At 32.5% G+C, this 15,933-nt stretch overlaps 3 protein-coding genes across 4 annotated transcripts; 2 read left to right on the top strand and 1 right to left on the bottom strand.

Moving 5' to 3' along the window:
- Positions 1–1,518: 1,518 nt before the first annotated feature.
- On the bottom strand, positions 1,519–3,579 carry LOC135128944 (probable dolichyl pyrophosphate Glc1Man9GlcNAc2 alpha-1,3-glucosyltransferase). The gene is made up of 7 exons (XM_064056023.1): positions 3,299–3,579; positions 2,979–3,251; positions 2,771–2,927; positions 2,481–2,717; positions 2,327–2,432; positions 2,001–2,277; positions 1,519–1,949 (listed from the first exon to the last, which is right to left on the bottom strand). The coding sequence occupies exons 1-7, from the start codon at positions 3,355–3,357 to the stop codon at positions 1,520–1,522; spliced, it is 1,539 nt and encodes a 512-aa protein (XP_063912093.1). The 5' UTR covers positions 3,358–3,579; the 3' UTR covers position 1,519.
- A 200-nt stretch (positions 3,580–3,779) lies between these two features.
- On the top strand, positions 3,780–8,019 carry LOC135128943 (uncharacterized). The gene is made up of 9 exons (XM_064056022.1): positions 3,780–3,964; positions 5,031–5,233; positions 5,335–5,563; positions 5,612–5,767; positions 5,829–6,111; positions 6,164–6,443; positions 6,497–6,835; positions 6,888–7,006; positions 7,919–8,019. The coding sequence occupies exons 1-9, from the start codon at positions 3,869–3,871 to the stop codon at positions 7,990–7,992; spliced, it is 1,779 nt and encodes a 592-aa protein (XP_063912092.1). The 5' UTR covers positions 3,780–3,868; the 3' UTR covers positions 7,993–8,019.
- A 2,975-nt stretch (positions 8,020–10,994) lies between these two features.
- On the top strand, positions 10,995–15,911 carry LOC135129224 (chaoptin-like). 2 transcript variants are annotated; one of them, XM_064056364.1, is made up of 16 exons: positions 10,995–11,091; positions 11,158–11,449; positions 11,499–11,669; positions 11,715–12,199; positions 12,250–12,560; positions 12,611–12,830; positions 12,877–13,101; positions 13,147–13,537; positions 13,609–13,853; positions 13,901–14,185; positions 14,236–14,430; positions 14,482–14,766; positions 14,845–14,970; positions 15,019–15,135; positions 15,192–15,430; positions 15,478–15,911. In XM_064056364.1, the coding sequence occupies exons 1-16, from the start codon at positions 11,089–11,091 to the stop codon at positions 15,737–15,739; spliced, it is 3,852 nt and encodes a 1,283-aa protein (XP_063912434.1). In that variant the 5' UTR covers positions 10,995–11,088; the 3' UTR covers positions 15,740–15,911. The 2 variants fall into 2 exon arrangements, with proteins under 2 accessions (XP_063912434.1, XP_063912433.1); XM_064056363.1 differs by having other exon boundaries at positions 13,591–13,853.
- The last annotated feature ends 22 nt before the right edge of the window (positions 15,912–15,933 follow it).

The following is a 15,933-nucleotide window of genomic DNA, read 5'->3' as shown; positions in this document are numbered from 1 at the left end:
TCTTATCGCAGCAGGGATTAGCTCCGCCCGCCCACCCTCTTTTCTTAGAGGGTATATCTCATCTGCCAAAATTACTCTTATTTTAGAAGGTACTTGCTAAGATATGGCTGATTTTGGCAAATGAAATACCTTTTACGGAAAGAGAGGGTGGGTGGCGGGGCTAGTACCTCTTTAGATTAAAGTGATTTTGGCAAATCACATCATACATAGCCATCTTTTCACAACAAGAAACTTAAAACATGGTTAAAATGATACATTTTTGCAAGGAAATATGGATTTTGTAGTTATGGGGAGGTGTCTAATTGCAAAATCGATATTTTCTTATTCAAATTTACCACTTTAAACATGTTTTAAGTTTCTTGTTGTAAAAAGAAGTCTACACATATTTTTTTTATTTGTCGTGAGTCAAGAGGCGGAGTTTAACTGTAAAATCCTTATCTCTCGACTTGCTGTTCCAAAAATATAGAGCGTTTATGGTCACGGTCTAAAAATTTCGATATTTCAGAGGGCGGTTCTGGAGAAATGGTTGGAGTTATCGAAAAAATGGGGTCCGAATTCCACAAGAAAATGTATTTAGCTAAATATTAGTCGAAATTTGCATAGTGAAAAATTTTATTTTTGAAAAAGTTCTTTAAAGATTCTCAAAAAATTCAGGGATCTAAATTTCGACTCGCTGAGTCGAAAAATATAGCATATTTATCTTCCCAGAGACAGATTATAAAAATAATACTCCCTTATATTTTAAAAGGATTTTTTTTCAAAAATTCTAAAAATTGCTACATTTCATTGGGCAATTCTAGAAACATGGTACGACTTATTCAAAAAATTAGGGGGAAAGTGTCTTCTGGAGGTCGTAATCTATAAATTCTATTTAGGTCATTTTCGAAAACAATCGAAAATAAGTCGAAATTTTCCCAAGAGGAGGGTATTCAAAAATTGAGATTTTATTAAAGTTGTTTAAAAATTTGCAAAAAAAAATCTAAAACGTAGAACTGAACGTGCTGATTAAGAAAATGTAGCATTTTATGGTCCTTCGGCAAGATTTTAGAAATATATTCGGTTTGAAATGTAATTTTTTTCGAAAATTCTAAACATTGCCACATTTCATTGGACATTTCTAGAAAAATGGTAGGAGTTTTTGAAAAAGTGAGGCCGAAAGTATCTTCTGGAAGTCGTAATCTATAATAAATTTTATTTAGATAATTTTGGAAAATGGACGAAAATATATATATGTCGAAATTTTCCTTAGGGGAGAGTATTACAAAAATGAGCTTTGGAAAAGTTGTCCAGAAATTCGCAAAAACTTCTAATAGATAGATCTCGACGTGTTGATTCAAAAAATGTAGCTCGTAATCAAATTAAAATCTGTTCAGGTCAAGATTTTAGATATATTCGGTTTTATCTATTTTGGGTTGCCTGAGCTGCCTGAACAGTGATTTGATTTTCATCGAAACACTTGCAATTTGGATAAATGCAGTGTAATGCGAATATATAACATACGCAAATAAAAATCATACAACTACTTAACTTTTTTATTTGATTTTGTTATTACATCGTTTCTTCGTCTCATGAAATTAACGTAAAACTGAATCCATGAATATAAAATTCCCACAGAACAATATAAAGAAGTTAACAGAAGAGGTAAGTATGGTAACTTGTTGTGAATGCCTAACACATGGTGCAACACATTTTCATAGAAAAATATTGCGCTTAGTCCTAAAATATACACACTCTCTACCTTATTTAACAACGGCAGTGAGAAATTGTGAGCAGCAAAAGGATACACTTTAGATAAACTGTGAAGAGCGTATGTTGAATATAAAATAATTAACATAACTTTAATAAAAAGTAAAGAACTGGGGAAAAGTAAGGGAAATAGAGAATAGTGACCCACAATTCCTATTAGCAGAAAGGTTTTAGCGTCATTAACATCCATTATTGAAAGGATACTAAAATAAAAATGACTGCATTCTCAAATATTAAAGGAAAGTAGCACTTACCTCAAAGGAATGATTGCCATTATTATAGCTTTTTCGTGCACATGCCAACCAAATAAAAAAGAAGAAAGTGCACACAACACTATAGACCTCAAAAAATCTGAAGGGTGCCTGTTTAGCGACCACAGCTTTATCAAAGCCGGTAACATCATAGATGCAGTCAGTACTAATGTTACTATTGGTGTTACACTTGGAAGAACTTCATGTGAAAATTCTTGAACCAATCCTCCAGTCATAGAAGCAGATGAACTTTTTTTCGTTACAATTCCAAGTTTTAGCACTATAATATTGAAACTTAAAACAGATATATCAAATTTTCAAATACTTACAAAATAAATGCAATATTTTGTCAATAGTGTTATAAATCGCCCAAAAATTGGGTGCCCAATATGCATGGCACAGGCCTCTTTTAAATGGAAACATTCTTGACAATACCTAGTCAAAAATTAATTATTTTAAAATATTTCTATAGAGTACGCTAACCTGTCCTAAATGGTCATAAAATGGCAAAAATGTGAATGAAAATACACCAATTACAATAGCACCTAGAGTAGCAAAGTTTTTGATAGAGCGTGCCGTGTTAATGTTGTTTTTAATTGAAACTCCATTCAGGCAATATTTTCTCAATAAAAAAACAAAATATGCTGGGGCTAAATACATATAAATATGTTTCATATTTAAGAGGACGGAAAACCAAAATGCTGCAAGTACATATTTTGCCTAAAATTTCAACCATGTACTGTACACATCTTCATTTCAATAAACATAGTAACCTGCATAGCATAAGATAATGAAATTAAAAGCACTCCATACAAAATTCCATTATACTGGAAATGGATGTGATCCACCATAATCAAGCCACAGTTTGTAATTAATAAAATCGGAAGAACAACATCTGTTCTCCAGCTTTTTTGAATAGACTTGCAACATCTACAATAGTAATAATAACAACTAAAACATAATCAAAAGTTAGACACTTACAAATAACTGCCATAGGCATACACTAAATCAGTAATGATCACAGACAATCTCTGAAATAGTAAAGTTTGCTGTGATTCATAATTTAAATTTTCCACAACCAGCATATTTTTGTCAAATAACGACGCTACGAAAGACAAAACATATTCAAAATATGCGAATAAAGGGGGATAATCTAATGTCCATTCGGATCTGTCCTCAAAGTACCATCTTTTTAAAGGTAAACTGTGTGTTATTGCCATCCAATTTCTGTGTACTTCGAAGTCCGTAGACCGGCTAAAAGACGACTCGGAATTATATATTGATAAACAGCGGAAACTTACTAGGCCGGAATTAAAAGTAATTTGACACATGTTGTAAGACATGTTACTGTAAATATCATTGTAGATGTGGAATGTTCTATTAAAAATTGTCCAAATGCAGAGTTACACAAATTTTGTATGATACCATTGATAACACTATCACAGATACATATTTTGTTAAGATTGACTAGATGTTAGGTTATGTGGTTGTCAACACATACTTGACACATCTCACATGTGGCACTCGTCGTGACATCTGTGGATTTTTTTTAGAGTAGGAGGCAATAGTATGTCAACTTTTATTGATTGACGTAGAAGGATTGGAAGTGCGTTATATTTATGTTAAATTATAAGTTAATTTAATTTTTAATTATATTTCTGTAATAATAATTAAATACAACATGTAAAATCGATAACATCATTTCCGTTCAACATCGTCGACAATAGTAGTGCCATCTGGTGTCGATATGATAAAATTTGAAATTCACAGTTGACAGACATCTCACGCTGACAGTTGTTTGTATTTTTTAAAAGTTAGTAACCGAAGAATAATTTCGTTGTTAAGTACCAGGTCAAAAAACGCCAGTAAAAATGATTGAAGGTGTAAAAGTGATTACTACTAAGTTGCCGACATATTTGGGACAGTTATTACAAGAAGATCGTACGATAAAGCTGGTTTTTGTACAGGTACAGTTTATTGCATATACAGGATGTCTGAAGATTTTTGATTCTAGGTTTTATAGCGCGTGACCATTTCGGTATTTGTATAAGTTTGAATTTACTAGTGGTGGAAAGATTTTTTGTGGTCAGACGTTTATTTGATGGTTTCTATTCTCAGCAAGCTCCCAAAACGCAAACATCAAAGAAAAGTTTGACCACAGCACAAAAAGTCTTTCCATCACCAAAGTATTCACAAGTGAAACGTACACTTTATTGTATTCAAATTTTTCTAGAGTTTACTGACAATCAACAAGTGCTTCAAGTTGTTTATATTTTTGAATAATATGTGAGTTTATAACACAATAACAGTATATGTAATATATATGTATTTAATATGATTCAGCTATTTTTTACAAGAAGTTTTTTTGCATATATAATAATACCTATTAGAACTGTTGACAATGGAAACATTCCTATCTTGTTTAATAGTAAATGAATTTATCAAAAAGCAGATATTGGAAGCAGTCTACAGAAGGCTTTTGTACCATATGATCAAAAAAAAAAACTCGTCTAATAGGTTGTGCAATTTAATTTGACAGTTATTTTACCTTAATTCTCAAGCTGAACACCAGAAAAAAAGTGAAGTCTCTGCTGAACACTGAACACGTTATTGCCAACAGCATAATTTTAAAAATAAATTGCACGACGAGAAGTGGAGTTTTTGTCGATATCATATGGTATTTTTCGCATGTTGCGAAAATTTTTCCCCAAATTTTACAATTTAAATTTTGAAAAACAATAAAACAAGGTTTTGTTAACAGGTTATTGAAAGCGTCTGATTTATTTGCATAATTTTGTTAGTTATAAAAATATAATCATTTTGTCAAAAATATAATTCAGTGTTTTCTTGTATTCTCACAGTTCGTAGAATAGGAAAATGCAAGTTTTCTTATTTCTCTCTTGCTCTGTTGGACATGTTTGCCCAGAAATTTTAAGTGTTACCTTAAAGTGAAGACTTTCTTATAACTTATATTTACTCACGATGTAATTCTTGGTAATATCGCTATTTTGTGTTGACATGATTTTATCACAGAATACTGCACCTCAACAAGAGTCCAAAATAAATAATACTGTCGAGGTTAGTCAAGATACGAGCAAATTCGAATTAACCGGAACACCGTTACAAACTGATCTGGGAACTGATGAGACACTTACCAACGATGAATTTTCAAGTAGACCATCTAATTGGACTGCAGAAGAAGCTAAACAATTTCCTCTTACTATAAAACACGCTAGGTAAATAAATGGCATGTAATTTTGTAATTTTAAAAATGGGTAAATTAGGACATGGGTATTATTGGTTGCATACTTTTCTGCATTATAATTTTTGTTTTTAGAAAATTCATAAATGATCTGTTGAAAACGAAAAAATCAGGTGAATCGATATACTGCATTTGTGATGGGAATGATCTGCAACGTACAGTGGGTTTAGGTGTAGCAGTCATTCCTTGTAAAATAAGTCGCCTATTGGTCTATGTTTTGCCATGTTGTTACACAAACGACGAAATTATGACACTCGAATATATGAAAAATGATCATATTAAAAACGTTGGAAGAAATGCGCAGGTCTGGTTTAATATAAAAAGTACATCTAAGAAATGAATATTGTTGCAGATCAAAATTTCAACCAACAAGATTCATGATCTGTATGGCTACAACATGGCAAATTGTCATGCTTTGCAAAATACAGAATATAACGGAAATATATCAATCGAAGTATCAACAGAAGAAGCTAATAACATTTCTCATAGCAACACAAATGTAAAAATGGTATGCACGCACATAGCTTGGTTGTCTAAAATAATAATAATACTTTTAATGATTGTTAAAGAATTTCCAAGTCATCGTGGGTCATAAGGATTCTCCTTTACTTAAATTTTGGGAAGAACTGTGTCTCCTCCAATCATACATCAAATTGTTAGAACGTGTAAATGAACTCGGCAGATGTACAGTCGTTAATTTAGAAAATAACATTTCCTGTGAGGAGATTTTTTCAATTATAAGGGAATTTGTAAACACTGCGAGTATTTTCAAAAAACTCACCTACGGAACTTTGGATTTAAAAAATTTGAGACCGTTGGATGTTTTGGACAAATTATGGAATGTGTTGAGCCGTTAGTGTGTTTTATCTTAGTTGTATAGTTTGTGTAAAGTATCATGTTTCAGAATGTAACACCTTGTCGGAGTTACGTGATTGTTTTCATTTCTTCTTTGAAGAAATAGCGGAAACACAAACAAAGTTACAAGTACAGACTGAAGACAAATCCGTCGTGGCTGATATTGTGAGTGGAATTTTGAATGGAAGAACAGCTGTTCCCACTCTGAGTTATGTGCAAAGTTTAGAGCTGCTGATAGATGCAGGATTGGAAAAATTGAAAAAAGATTATGTTGTAATTATTACAAATTTTTCTACTATTATGAAGGAAGTTATTTTCAAGAAATGGAGGTAATTATATCGGCATTTGCATGTTTGCTGGATTAACACAATATTTTTTGTAGAGAATTTTCAAATACTTCAAATGTGAATTCTAGTAATGCTTCACATAAAAAAACTACTAGGATAACTATAAACGCTAAAACCGTAATTACCGATTTAACAAGCCATAAGTTAAAGTTAACATATTTGGATTCTATGCAAAAAGTTGCTGAGTTTATGTTCCTCTATCAAGAAAATTTGTCTCAACTGGAGGAGTCTTTTCATTTCTATTGTGACAGTCTGTGTGATAAGTTTTTGGTGAAATTTCCAAATGTAGTTCAAACTTCTGATATAAGGCAACCTCGCTTGTGTCACTTCTGTGTTAATATTTCTTCAGCGGATGCACACCACTTTATTAACGAGTAAGCTTTATTGTTTTAAAAGAGATGTTATATATATACTTTTTGTTTATAGTAAGTCTCCGTTGGCTTTTTCCGTTACTCTTTTCTCTACTATAAAGCTTGCAGATGTGCAGACAGTATTCCATTTTTCGGATTATCCAATTATCCCCTCATGTATTTTTGAAGCTTATGGTAAGTGTGTTAATTTTGTTAAGGATGAGATTGTTACAAAAGTACAGTTTCCTGTTTTCACCTGTCTGTCGTTTGTTAGTTGGGAATTTATAAAGTAATCTCTGAAACTACTGGAGTTTTTCGCCATAGTAATGTTATATAATAAATCTGCTTTATAGTCATTGTTTTATCTAAAAAAAAAAACAGTCTTAAGGCTATATCATTAATACTGTTATTTTTGTTGTGTAATCCATGAGCCCAGCATAATGTCCATGTCCTTTACTACAAAATTAAAAGTTTATTTAGACATTTTTGTACCGAGGGAGCAGTAAAAAAACACCATTCGATCGAAAAAAAAGCCCTTTAATAGGCCATTGAGTTTATCTTCAAAATAATGATGTTGGTAACACCGTTCCTTCTTCAGTTTGACAGTTACAGTCCAATAACTGTTAAATAAAGTGTCAAAAATAGCCACATGCCAAGATCATTATTAAAAAAAAATACGGTCTACTAGAGCAGATTTGTTTCGATCATATCCGATATGTGAACAGGCGCAACAATCCCAATTTCAAATTTACGTGATTATGTGGATTATCCTAAAGAAAATTTTATATTACAGTTTCGGCCACAAAATCTTGGGTAGTTCTATCATTCCAGTGACATAAGCTCTTAAACAGGCTTTACGTACTTATAACCTCAAATTTACCATATTTGTCATGTTGACGTAGACTGGAATGTGGATGATGACGTACGTCAAAATTAATTTTTTTTTTAATTGACAGTCTGCCCAAGATTTTCTGGCCGAAACTGTACCTCGAAAATTTTGTAATAAATTTCTTTGAAATTTTGGCAGAATACTACTGAATACTGTTATTAACCTCCAAAAATACAATCTCTGAAATTTGTATGTAAATAATTGTATTTTTTTTTCAGAAATTCCTACTGAAAATAACGAAGAAAAGTTAATGTTTGTTACTAAACTTGTTAAATATGTCGATAATTGTTGAGATTCGTAATAAAAATTTTACTTTTAATGGTGTTGGATTTGTTCTTATACTCCCAGGAATAATAAGCTGCAACCAGAAATGTACAACACAACGTTTAAACAAGTACCTAAAGAAAAACATTTGGAAGCAAAATTATTGGCCACGATAGGTACATTTTAGAAATAAATTTGATTTCCTTTTGCCCGTCGTGGTTTCAGTTGTGTCTTACGTATGTTTTTTTTTGGCAATTCTGTTTTTGCCGGATCAATACTGTTCACTACGTTAGGCATTGTCATAAAATTTAATAGTCAGAAGTAGGAATGTATATACTTAGTTACATTACTAGTAGGTACGACGAAAACATTATTGTAAATTGACTGAAATTTTGTGTTGTTCCATTCATTTATCACTTTCTAATTTTTTGCTTCAAAAATCTCTATTTCGCGTGCTGTTTTTTAAAATTACTTAATTCTTTTTTTTAATATCCATAGAAAAATCCTTTTATCATTTTATGCATTTAACAAGATCTAGAATTGGTGAAAGAAGTATAAGACAATATTTTGATTATTATTTATCCCACTAGTATTTTTTGTTCACCTGTCCTGCTTAGCGTTAAAATCTAATCTAATCTTTATACTCGGATTTAATTAATGTCAAATGTAGTAAGCTTTACTACGAAGCTATCTATATGTTTAAATCTTTAAAAAATATCTCCGTAATCCAGCCCTCTTGTAGGAAATGTACAATTGTATGCATGCGTAGTACCTGAGCAATATTAAGTAGATAGTAGTAAATTGCCTATTTTAAAGAGTTACGTACTGATTTTCTGTAAATGAATCAGCACAGATCTTTATAATAAATATTCATATTTTGTTGAAAATTATTTTGTCTTTTTAAGTGCTTCAATTGTGTTACTAACTCATGCAGAAAATTAGAAAGCTTATTTTACATATGTATGCACACCGTGTTTGTATATTTTTTAATGGAATTGCAATTGGATCATTTTTTTGTTTTGGTAGTTTGTAGCTGACGTGGCTGAAACCGGAGATAATTAAATTAAAAAAACAGTGGCCGCTGTCATTAAATTTTTTTTTTACTGCCAAATTTGTATGTATAATCTTGTTCAAGTACCACTTTTGCTTGAATTTTGGTCTCCAAATCCTCGTCTTTTTTATTTGCATCTTCTATTGGGGCGTATGTTGTTAATTCGATTGCCTGCTTTTTGGTCTGATTAGTAATATTTTTCCATGTAGATTGTGATTACTCAAACATTCCGCCAAAATTAGACATGTGAACAGAATTTTAAAACTCGCGAAAAATTCAAAATTTGGCCCCCATGTTGTTTGTTGTAGTCTGTGTCACCTTTTCTTGATTATTTTAGTCTATTGACAGGTATAATACACACACTAAGCCCAAGAAACTTGCCACATATTGTACGCTGTACCCAGTCATTGCAAAATAACCAGCTATTTAACCAAGCTGCACCAGATATAAATCAATTTGGGCAAATGACAAAAAAAAAACGCAAACTTTAACTAGAAACTGTGTGTTCCGTTTTTGCCACACCGTCTTGTGCGTTTATTTCAATTAAAATTTAATTCTTATCTTTCTCAAATTTATAACGATAATTAAATGAGTATTACAATTTCTAGAAATGAAGCAAGCAATATTAATTATCATACTCTATCAATACCCTTCAAACAAAAATTTGTACGATGAAATAGTTAAAACTCAGTTACACAATGTTTTCAACGTCAGTTTAAATAAATCCCATAAATATAAATCTCGATTGAGAAGTTTATGAAGTGTGAATAATATAATCACTTAAGTAAAAACATCCAGAACTTTTGAATATATAGTGATTTAAAATAAGTTGACAAGTGAATTTCCGCCACGTGCTTCACAGGAATATTTTCCATGAGCAGTTAAAAACAGTTAAAATTCTTAACATGAACTATGAATTTACAAACAATAAAGACAAAAATTACACACATTACATTACATATTTCAGATTAGAGAATCATTAATAAACTGACATTACACTAGTTACAGTCTATCAAGACACCCTTAAAACTACCTGCGCAGTACTCCAATCCACCTACCCCTACGAAGTCGAGGGTGACATTCCTCTACGAGTGGAAACGTATGATGATTGCCCACGTTATCGATCGATGTTCTGATTTTTAATTTTTCAAATGCACTTTCGATGTGTTGCTATTTTTAGTCGGCGCGAAATTTAAATTTCGGTTGAGGACACCACAAGACATTGAAATTTAATTATATTTTGTCTTAATTTTTTCCCTGTTTACTGTCTCGTTCGTAGAATAATGAGCAGTTAGTTTTGTTTCACTTCGAGCATTAGTACGACCCTGTTTAATTATTGCGAACGCTTGTAGACCCCAGGTCAGCTGCTCATCAGTAGTGTGATAATAATTAAGTATGTTATCCCACTTCTCTTACTAATCCTATCCACTAATAATCACCAAAATGAATTTATAGCATAACTTATTAACTACATTATAATTGTTTACGTAATTGAAGCGAAAATTTATTATTCAAAGCTGCGTAGGCTTAATTTAAAAAAGTTTAACATTTTTGCTTAGTTTTCATTACATATATATTTGTTTATTACTTTAGTAAGGAAACTGAAAGTTGATGTGTACCACAGCACAGGTAGGTATGCATTTGTCATATGATTCACCACTGTTTATGTACTATTAAGTTCAAAGATATGGGTCACGTTCTTAATTTTCGTCTCACGCATACCTATGAATAATCCTACACAATTATGGTAGTTTACTGAAGTAAACATCTTTTAATTTACCGATTTATCTCTAAACGTTACTTTTTTATCAGATCACCTGTGGGTCGGTCCACTAAAGTAAATTCATAATTTAAATAAAGCTTACCTACTTAAATTTTATTGTATTAGAAAATATAAATTTAATCCTATTAGATGAAGCCCCATTCATTGCTGCCACTAAGGATTCATTATGGTTTAGTTAGTCATTGTTAAAGTTAGCTAGAAACTAGACTCGACGATGCTGCGTGTGTGATTACTATGCTTCAGTACAGTTTTTAGTGATTTAAAGGATTAGATAATTTGTTGGAAGGAATATGGTACGTACATCTCATTTTACGATTTTTTTTTTTAATTTTAAAATTTGGATTGTGGATCATTTTCAGGATGTGATGATTTTTTCTCGGCTCGGATATATCATAGTAATTGGGACTTTCCTTCTCATGATGTGGATTTCCTTAAGCGGGGCCCGTGAAACTGATTCCACGATATATCCGTCGTGCCACTTTGGCGCTTTTTGTAGTTGTTCAAAAAGTGGTCCCGATTTGGGAATCGTGAGGTGTCACGACGTCCATTTACCAAGAATCCCAGAAGCAATAAATGTATCGAAAGTGTTCATGCTTCATTTAGAAAATAACAATTTAAGGAGTATAGAACCTTATTTCCTTCAGAGTACAGGTAATAAAGTAGCCTTCAACAAATTGACAGTTCTAAAGATTTTTGATAGGACTTTACAAAATCATCATTAGCAAAAATCCACTAAATTTTATCCCGGATGAGACTTTTCTGGGTTTGGAAAGGTCTTTGTGGGAATTAGACTTAAGCTACGATCAACTTACACGTGTTCCAAATCGAGCACTGAGATATTTGAGAAAACTCATCCTTTTAGATCTAAGCGGTAAGCACCACATTAATTTAACACCTCACTTAACACTCATTTTAGGTAACAGTATTGTTAAAATCACTCCTGATAACTGGAGAGGTCTTGAACATTCTTTAATAAATTTAATACTGACCGACAATTCCATAACCCATTTACCATCAGACGCCTTCTCGGGTTTGCAAAAAGTGGAAACTATAAATCTCAAAGGCAACAACTTAAAAGAAATAGATCCTTCTGTTTTCAGAGACGGAATGGACAAGCTAGCAAATCTTATTCTTGCGGATAATCAACTAACAGCAATACCTTACCAAGCACTTTCATTTTTAAAAACTCTGAAAACTTTAGATTTAAGTTATAACAAAATCAATAAAATGCAACCAACCACGGACGTGGGAGTGCAAAATGTAAACTACAACTTCCAGTTTAATTTGGATTTGTTAAAGCTCGATTACAATCAAATTACGGTACTGAGAACAGCTTCGTTCCAGTATTTTAACGTCTTAAATAAGACGTATCTTGATGGGAATCCGCTTAGCATCGTTGAGGTAAATAAATGCTTAAACCTGAAACTTGTTAAATTAATTATTGTTTACAGGAAAATGCGTTCAGACCAGCGAAAATCCAAGAGTTGTATATGCGACATTGTGCTTTGAAGGAAATTTCGCCTTTAGCATTTTCCGGCTTAGAAAATTGGTTGGAAATTTTAGACTTATCAGGAAATCACATATCAGTCCTTCCGGATGAAATTTTCCACAGGTTTGAGGTGCTACGGACTCTTTCAATTCGCGATAACGCTTTAATAAAAATAGATGCTGTACAGTCTCTGAATGGTTTTCAGTTTTCTTTGTATAGTCTAGATTTGAGTGGGAGTGGAAATACCGCTGTCGCCATCCAGGATCTAAGAAGGTCGAATTTTTATAATTTTTGTGGTTTGTTTTGACTTAATTTTTGTTTAGACTTCGGAATTTGAGAGCTCTATTTTTATCACGTCTTTCTCAAACGAGTCTATCTCCGGATGATTTTCTTGAATTTGGAGTTGATTTAGAGGAGTTAGCAATTGTTGACGGTGGGCTAAAAACCATAAACGATAACGCTTTTAGATACGTGCGTGGGTTGAAAAAGTTGGATTTGTCTGATAATAAAATTACAAAAATTGAAAACAAAGCCTTTGTGGATGTAAGTTCTTTCCACTGGTAGATTTAGTACAAATTAGCTTTTCCAGATTGGTGAATCTTTGACAGTTTTGAAGTTGTCCGCTGGACTAGCAACTTCTCTTCAAAATCTTCCAAGTGATGCTTTTAAGAGTTTGCCTAATTTAGAAGAGTTGAATTTGGGTAACAACAGAATCAAGAATATGCCAGATACGTCCTTTCACTTCTTAAGAAAATTAAAAGTGTTGTATATTCAAGACAACGTTATTGAAGTTCTTCGTAAAGGAACTTTTCAAGTACGTACTGCAAAGACTGAAATTTTTACTAACTGATTTTTTAAGGGAGATATTCACGGTGATTTAACCAGATTATATTTTTCTTTCAATAATTTGAAAACTATTCAACAACACACGTTTGCCGATTTATTCAAACTGGAGCAGATTCATTTGGACGATAATAAGATCGAGTCACTAGAACGGCGATCATTTATGAATCTGAAGAATTTGAAAAGGTTGAATTTGAAAGGAAACAAACTATCTTCCATAGTTTACGAAACTTTCCAAAATTTGCCAGAATTGGAAGATTTGGATGTATCTTACAATAACTTAAACTCTTTAGATTTTAGTATGTTTGATCAAGTAGGATCTCTGGGGATGTTTCACTTAAACGTTAGTCATAACAAATTAGAAAAATTGGTTCTTAATCCGTCGACGAATTTCGAAGCTGAATTAGGTAATACTTAGTTCAAATTTTATTCGATTACTTTCTTACTGTGACCTATATAGTCTGCATTTACTGTCTAGGCATGGGTGGACTGCAAAACATCAAAGTTCTAGACTTGTCGTTCAACAACATCACTTTAATTTCAAAACAGTTCTTCAAACTTGTAGAACTATCACTAACTCACTTGTACTTAAGTAACAACAGAATTCTGAATGCCACTAAAGACGTATTCGGACACATGCCACATCTACAAGTTCTTGATTTGTCACACAACAGACTCTACGAACTAGATTTTGACACCTTCAGGAACACGAAGAGGCTTCAAGTGAGTTTAATTTCAAAAATGTTGCTTTTTAATTTTTAGAATTGTAGTTTCTTTATGCATCCCAGAACCGCATCGCCGAAATACCCAATGACTTATTCAGATTTTTAACTAACTTAAGAATCGTTGATTTTTCTCACAATAGATTAAGGTTTTTGCCAGACAATTTATTTAGAGAAGCTGGTTTGGAACGCCTTGATGTCTCTCACAATTTACTTGGGAAATTACCACTGACGAGTTTATCGGTTGCCTCGGCTGAAACCCTGTGCGAATTGGACTTGTCGTGGAATGGGATTTCTTCGTTGTCCCACGGAGGCCAGTTGTCCAGATTTAGAGTAAACGCAATGTTCATATTTTAAAAGAAAATTTATGATGCGAATTTTAGAGTTTGTCTTGGCTGGATTTATCATATAATCGTTTGGGACAAATTGATGGCGGTACTTTCAAAGGAGTACCAAGATTGTCAAGTCTGAATTTGGGACATAACAGTCAGCTGACGCTAGAGGGCAATGGTCTGAGTTTTCAAGGGTTGGAATACACTCTGCTAAATTTAAATCTGGATAATGTATCTTTGTCTCAAGTAACAGTCTGAAATTTGCTAAGTTAATACTCAAGCAATAATTGATTGCAGGTACCAACTATGTCGACACCAAATTTGCTCACGCTGTCTTTAGCACTTAATTTTTTGCCAACGGTTTCTGCAGAAATTGCAGGGAATATGTCTTCTCTTAGATATTTAAACTTGGATTATAACGATTTGAGTGTAGTACCTATAGTAACACATTCTTTGACTGAGTTAAGGTACTTATCGATGGTTGGTAATCCTATCACGACTCTGAGTAACACTAGTCTTCTCGGGGTAGCAAATCAGTTGGAATACTTAGACATAAGAATGTTGAATCTTAGTATTTTAGAAGTAAGTTTCAAATTTAAGTTAATGATGTTAAGATTTAGTACGGGAAGATTTCTTTTGTGCTAAAAATTCTAATTATAGAGCGGCGCCTTTTGCAAAATGCACTCTTTACGAACTTTGAAAATAGATTTGTACCGTAACGTTAAAAACCTGAACATTCCGAGAATTCTTCAGTTCAACGAGAGATTAAAAAATTTGGAAATTTTTGTATGTTTTGAAAATAAGGTTTTCACGTAAGTTAACAATAAATTCTAGATTTCCAAAGATGCAGAAAATTTGGAAAGAGAAATGTCAGGTTTATGGCCATCTAAGTTGTACAACTTGACTTTAACAGGGAAAGGGATCAAGCGGTTAAGTACTAGCATGTTCCAGGTAAGTTTTTTCACGGTAGTTCAGTGTAATCAGAATAATAATTGTAATATTCTTAGGGTATTCAAGTTCCCTTTTTTCACTTGCATCTTCGTAACACGAGTCTCCCCAAGGTTTCAGTAGACATTTTTGAAAATATGATCAACGTTAGAAATATAAGTTTAGACGTGCGGAATAATCAGCTTTTGAAAAATTTGCAAAATCCATCAACTGGACGAAAACTGAACCAACCACGAGCTACGTTTTTGACAGATCTTAAATTAAGTGAAAGCAAATGGTCGTGTGATTGTGATTTAGGGTAAGATTTACTTTATTTTGACTACTTAACAATATTAATTGTTTCAGGTGGGTTGAAGTATGGCAAAGGAAAAAGCGTCAGTACTTATGCGGTAGCAGTCCGAGTGTTTCTACATCATTCTTTACTGAAGAATACACCTGTAGACATGCAGATGATGATTTTAGAAACACTGTGTGTTCTAATAAGAACAACAGGAGTTTAATAGATGTTTTAAAAGCCGATATTGAATGCGGGTGGAGTAAAGCACCTCTGCAAAATTTCGCGATCTGGCTTATGATCTTAAGTCAGATGATACAGAAAATTGTTTGAACAGATAGTTACAAATGAATAACTTAATTTAGATTGTTTTATTTGGTAGGTACATATACAGTCCCTGAGCAACTTATCTAACATCTATACTTAATATTATGTACATATGTATAACTTAAGTCATTTTAATGTACTCATGAAAACTAATTTCAATAAAGAATCTTTCTCTGGTCTCTCTAGCTCGTCCACGCTGT

This window comes from Zophobas morio, unplaced genomic scaffold (assembly GCF_036711695.1).
Source record: "Zophobas morio isolate AGI-343-1 ecotype UQ-CSIRO unplaced genomic scaffold, CSIRO_AGI_Zmor_V1 ptg000014l, whole genome shotgun sequence".
NCBI lineage: Eukaryota > Metazoa > Arthropoda > Insecta > Coleoptera > Tenebrionidae > Zophobas > Zophobas morio.
This window is presented reverse-complemented; position numbering and strand designations above follow the sequence as displayed.

Excerpts from the sequence above, each read along its gene's own strand:
- LOC135128944 (XM_064056023.1), bottom strand. The coding sequence starts at position 3,357 with ATGATATTTACAGTAACATGTCTTACAACATGTGTCAAATTACTTTTA. Across the intron at positions 2,433-2,480 it reads TTTATGACCATTTAGGACAG|GTATTGTCAAGAATGTTTCC; the intron begins GTTAGCGTACTC and ends ATTTTTGACTAG. Across the intron at positions 2,278-2,326 it reads CAAAATATTGCATTTATTTT|TGCTAAAACTTGGAATTGTA; the intron begins GTAAGTATTTGA and ends TCAATATTATAG.
- LOC135128943 (XM_064056022.1), top strand. The coding sequence starts at position 3,869 with ATGATTGAAGGTGTAAAAGTGATTACTACTAAGTTGCCGACATATTTG. Across the intron at positions 5,768-5,828 it reads GCAACACAAATGTAAAAATG|AATTTCCAAGTCATCGTGGG; the intron begins GTATGCACGCAC and ends TGATTGTTAAAG. Across the intron at positions 7,007-7,918 it reads ATGTATTTTTGAAGCTTATG|AAATTCCTACTGAAAATAAC; the intron begins GTAAGTGTGTTA and ends TTTTTTTTTCAG.
- LOC135129224 (XM_064056363.1), top strand. Across the intron at positions 12,200-12,249 it reads ATCCGCTTAGCATCGTTGAG|GAAAATGCGTTCAGACCAGC; the intron begins GTAAATAAATGC and ends TATTGTTTACAG. Across the intron at positions 14,186-14,235 it reads GCCAGTTGTCCAGATTTAGA|AGTTTGTCTTGGCTGGATTT; the intron begins GTAAACGCAATG and ends TGCGAATTTTAG.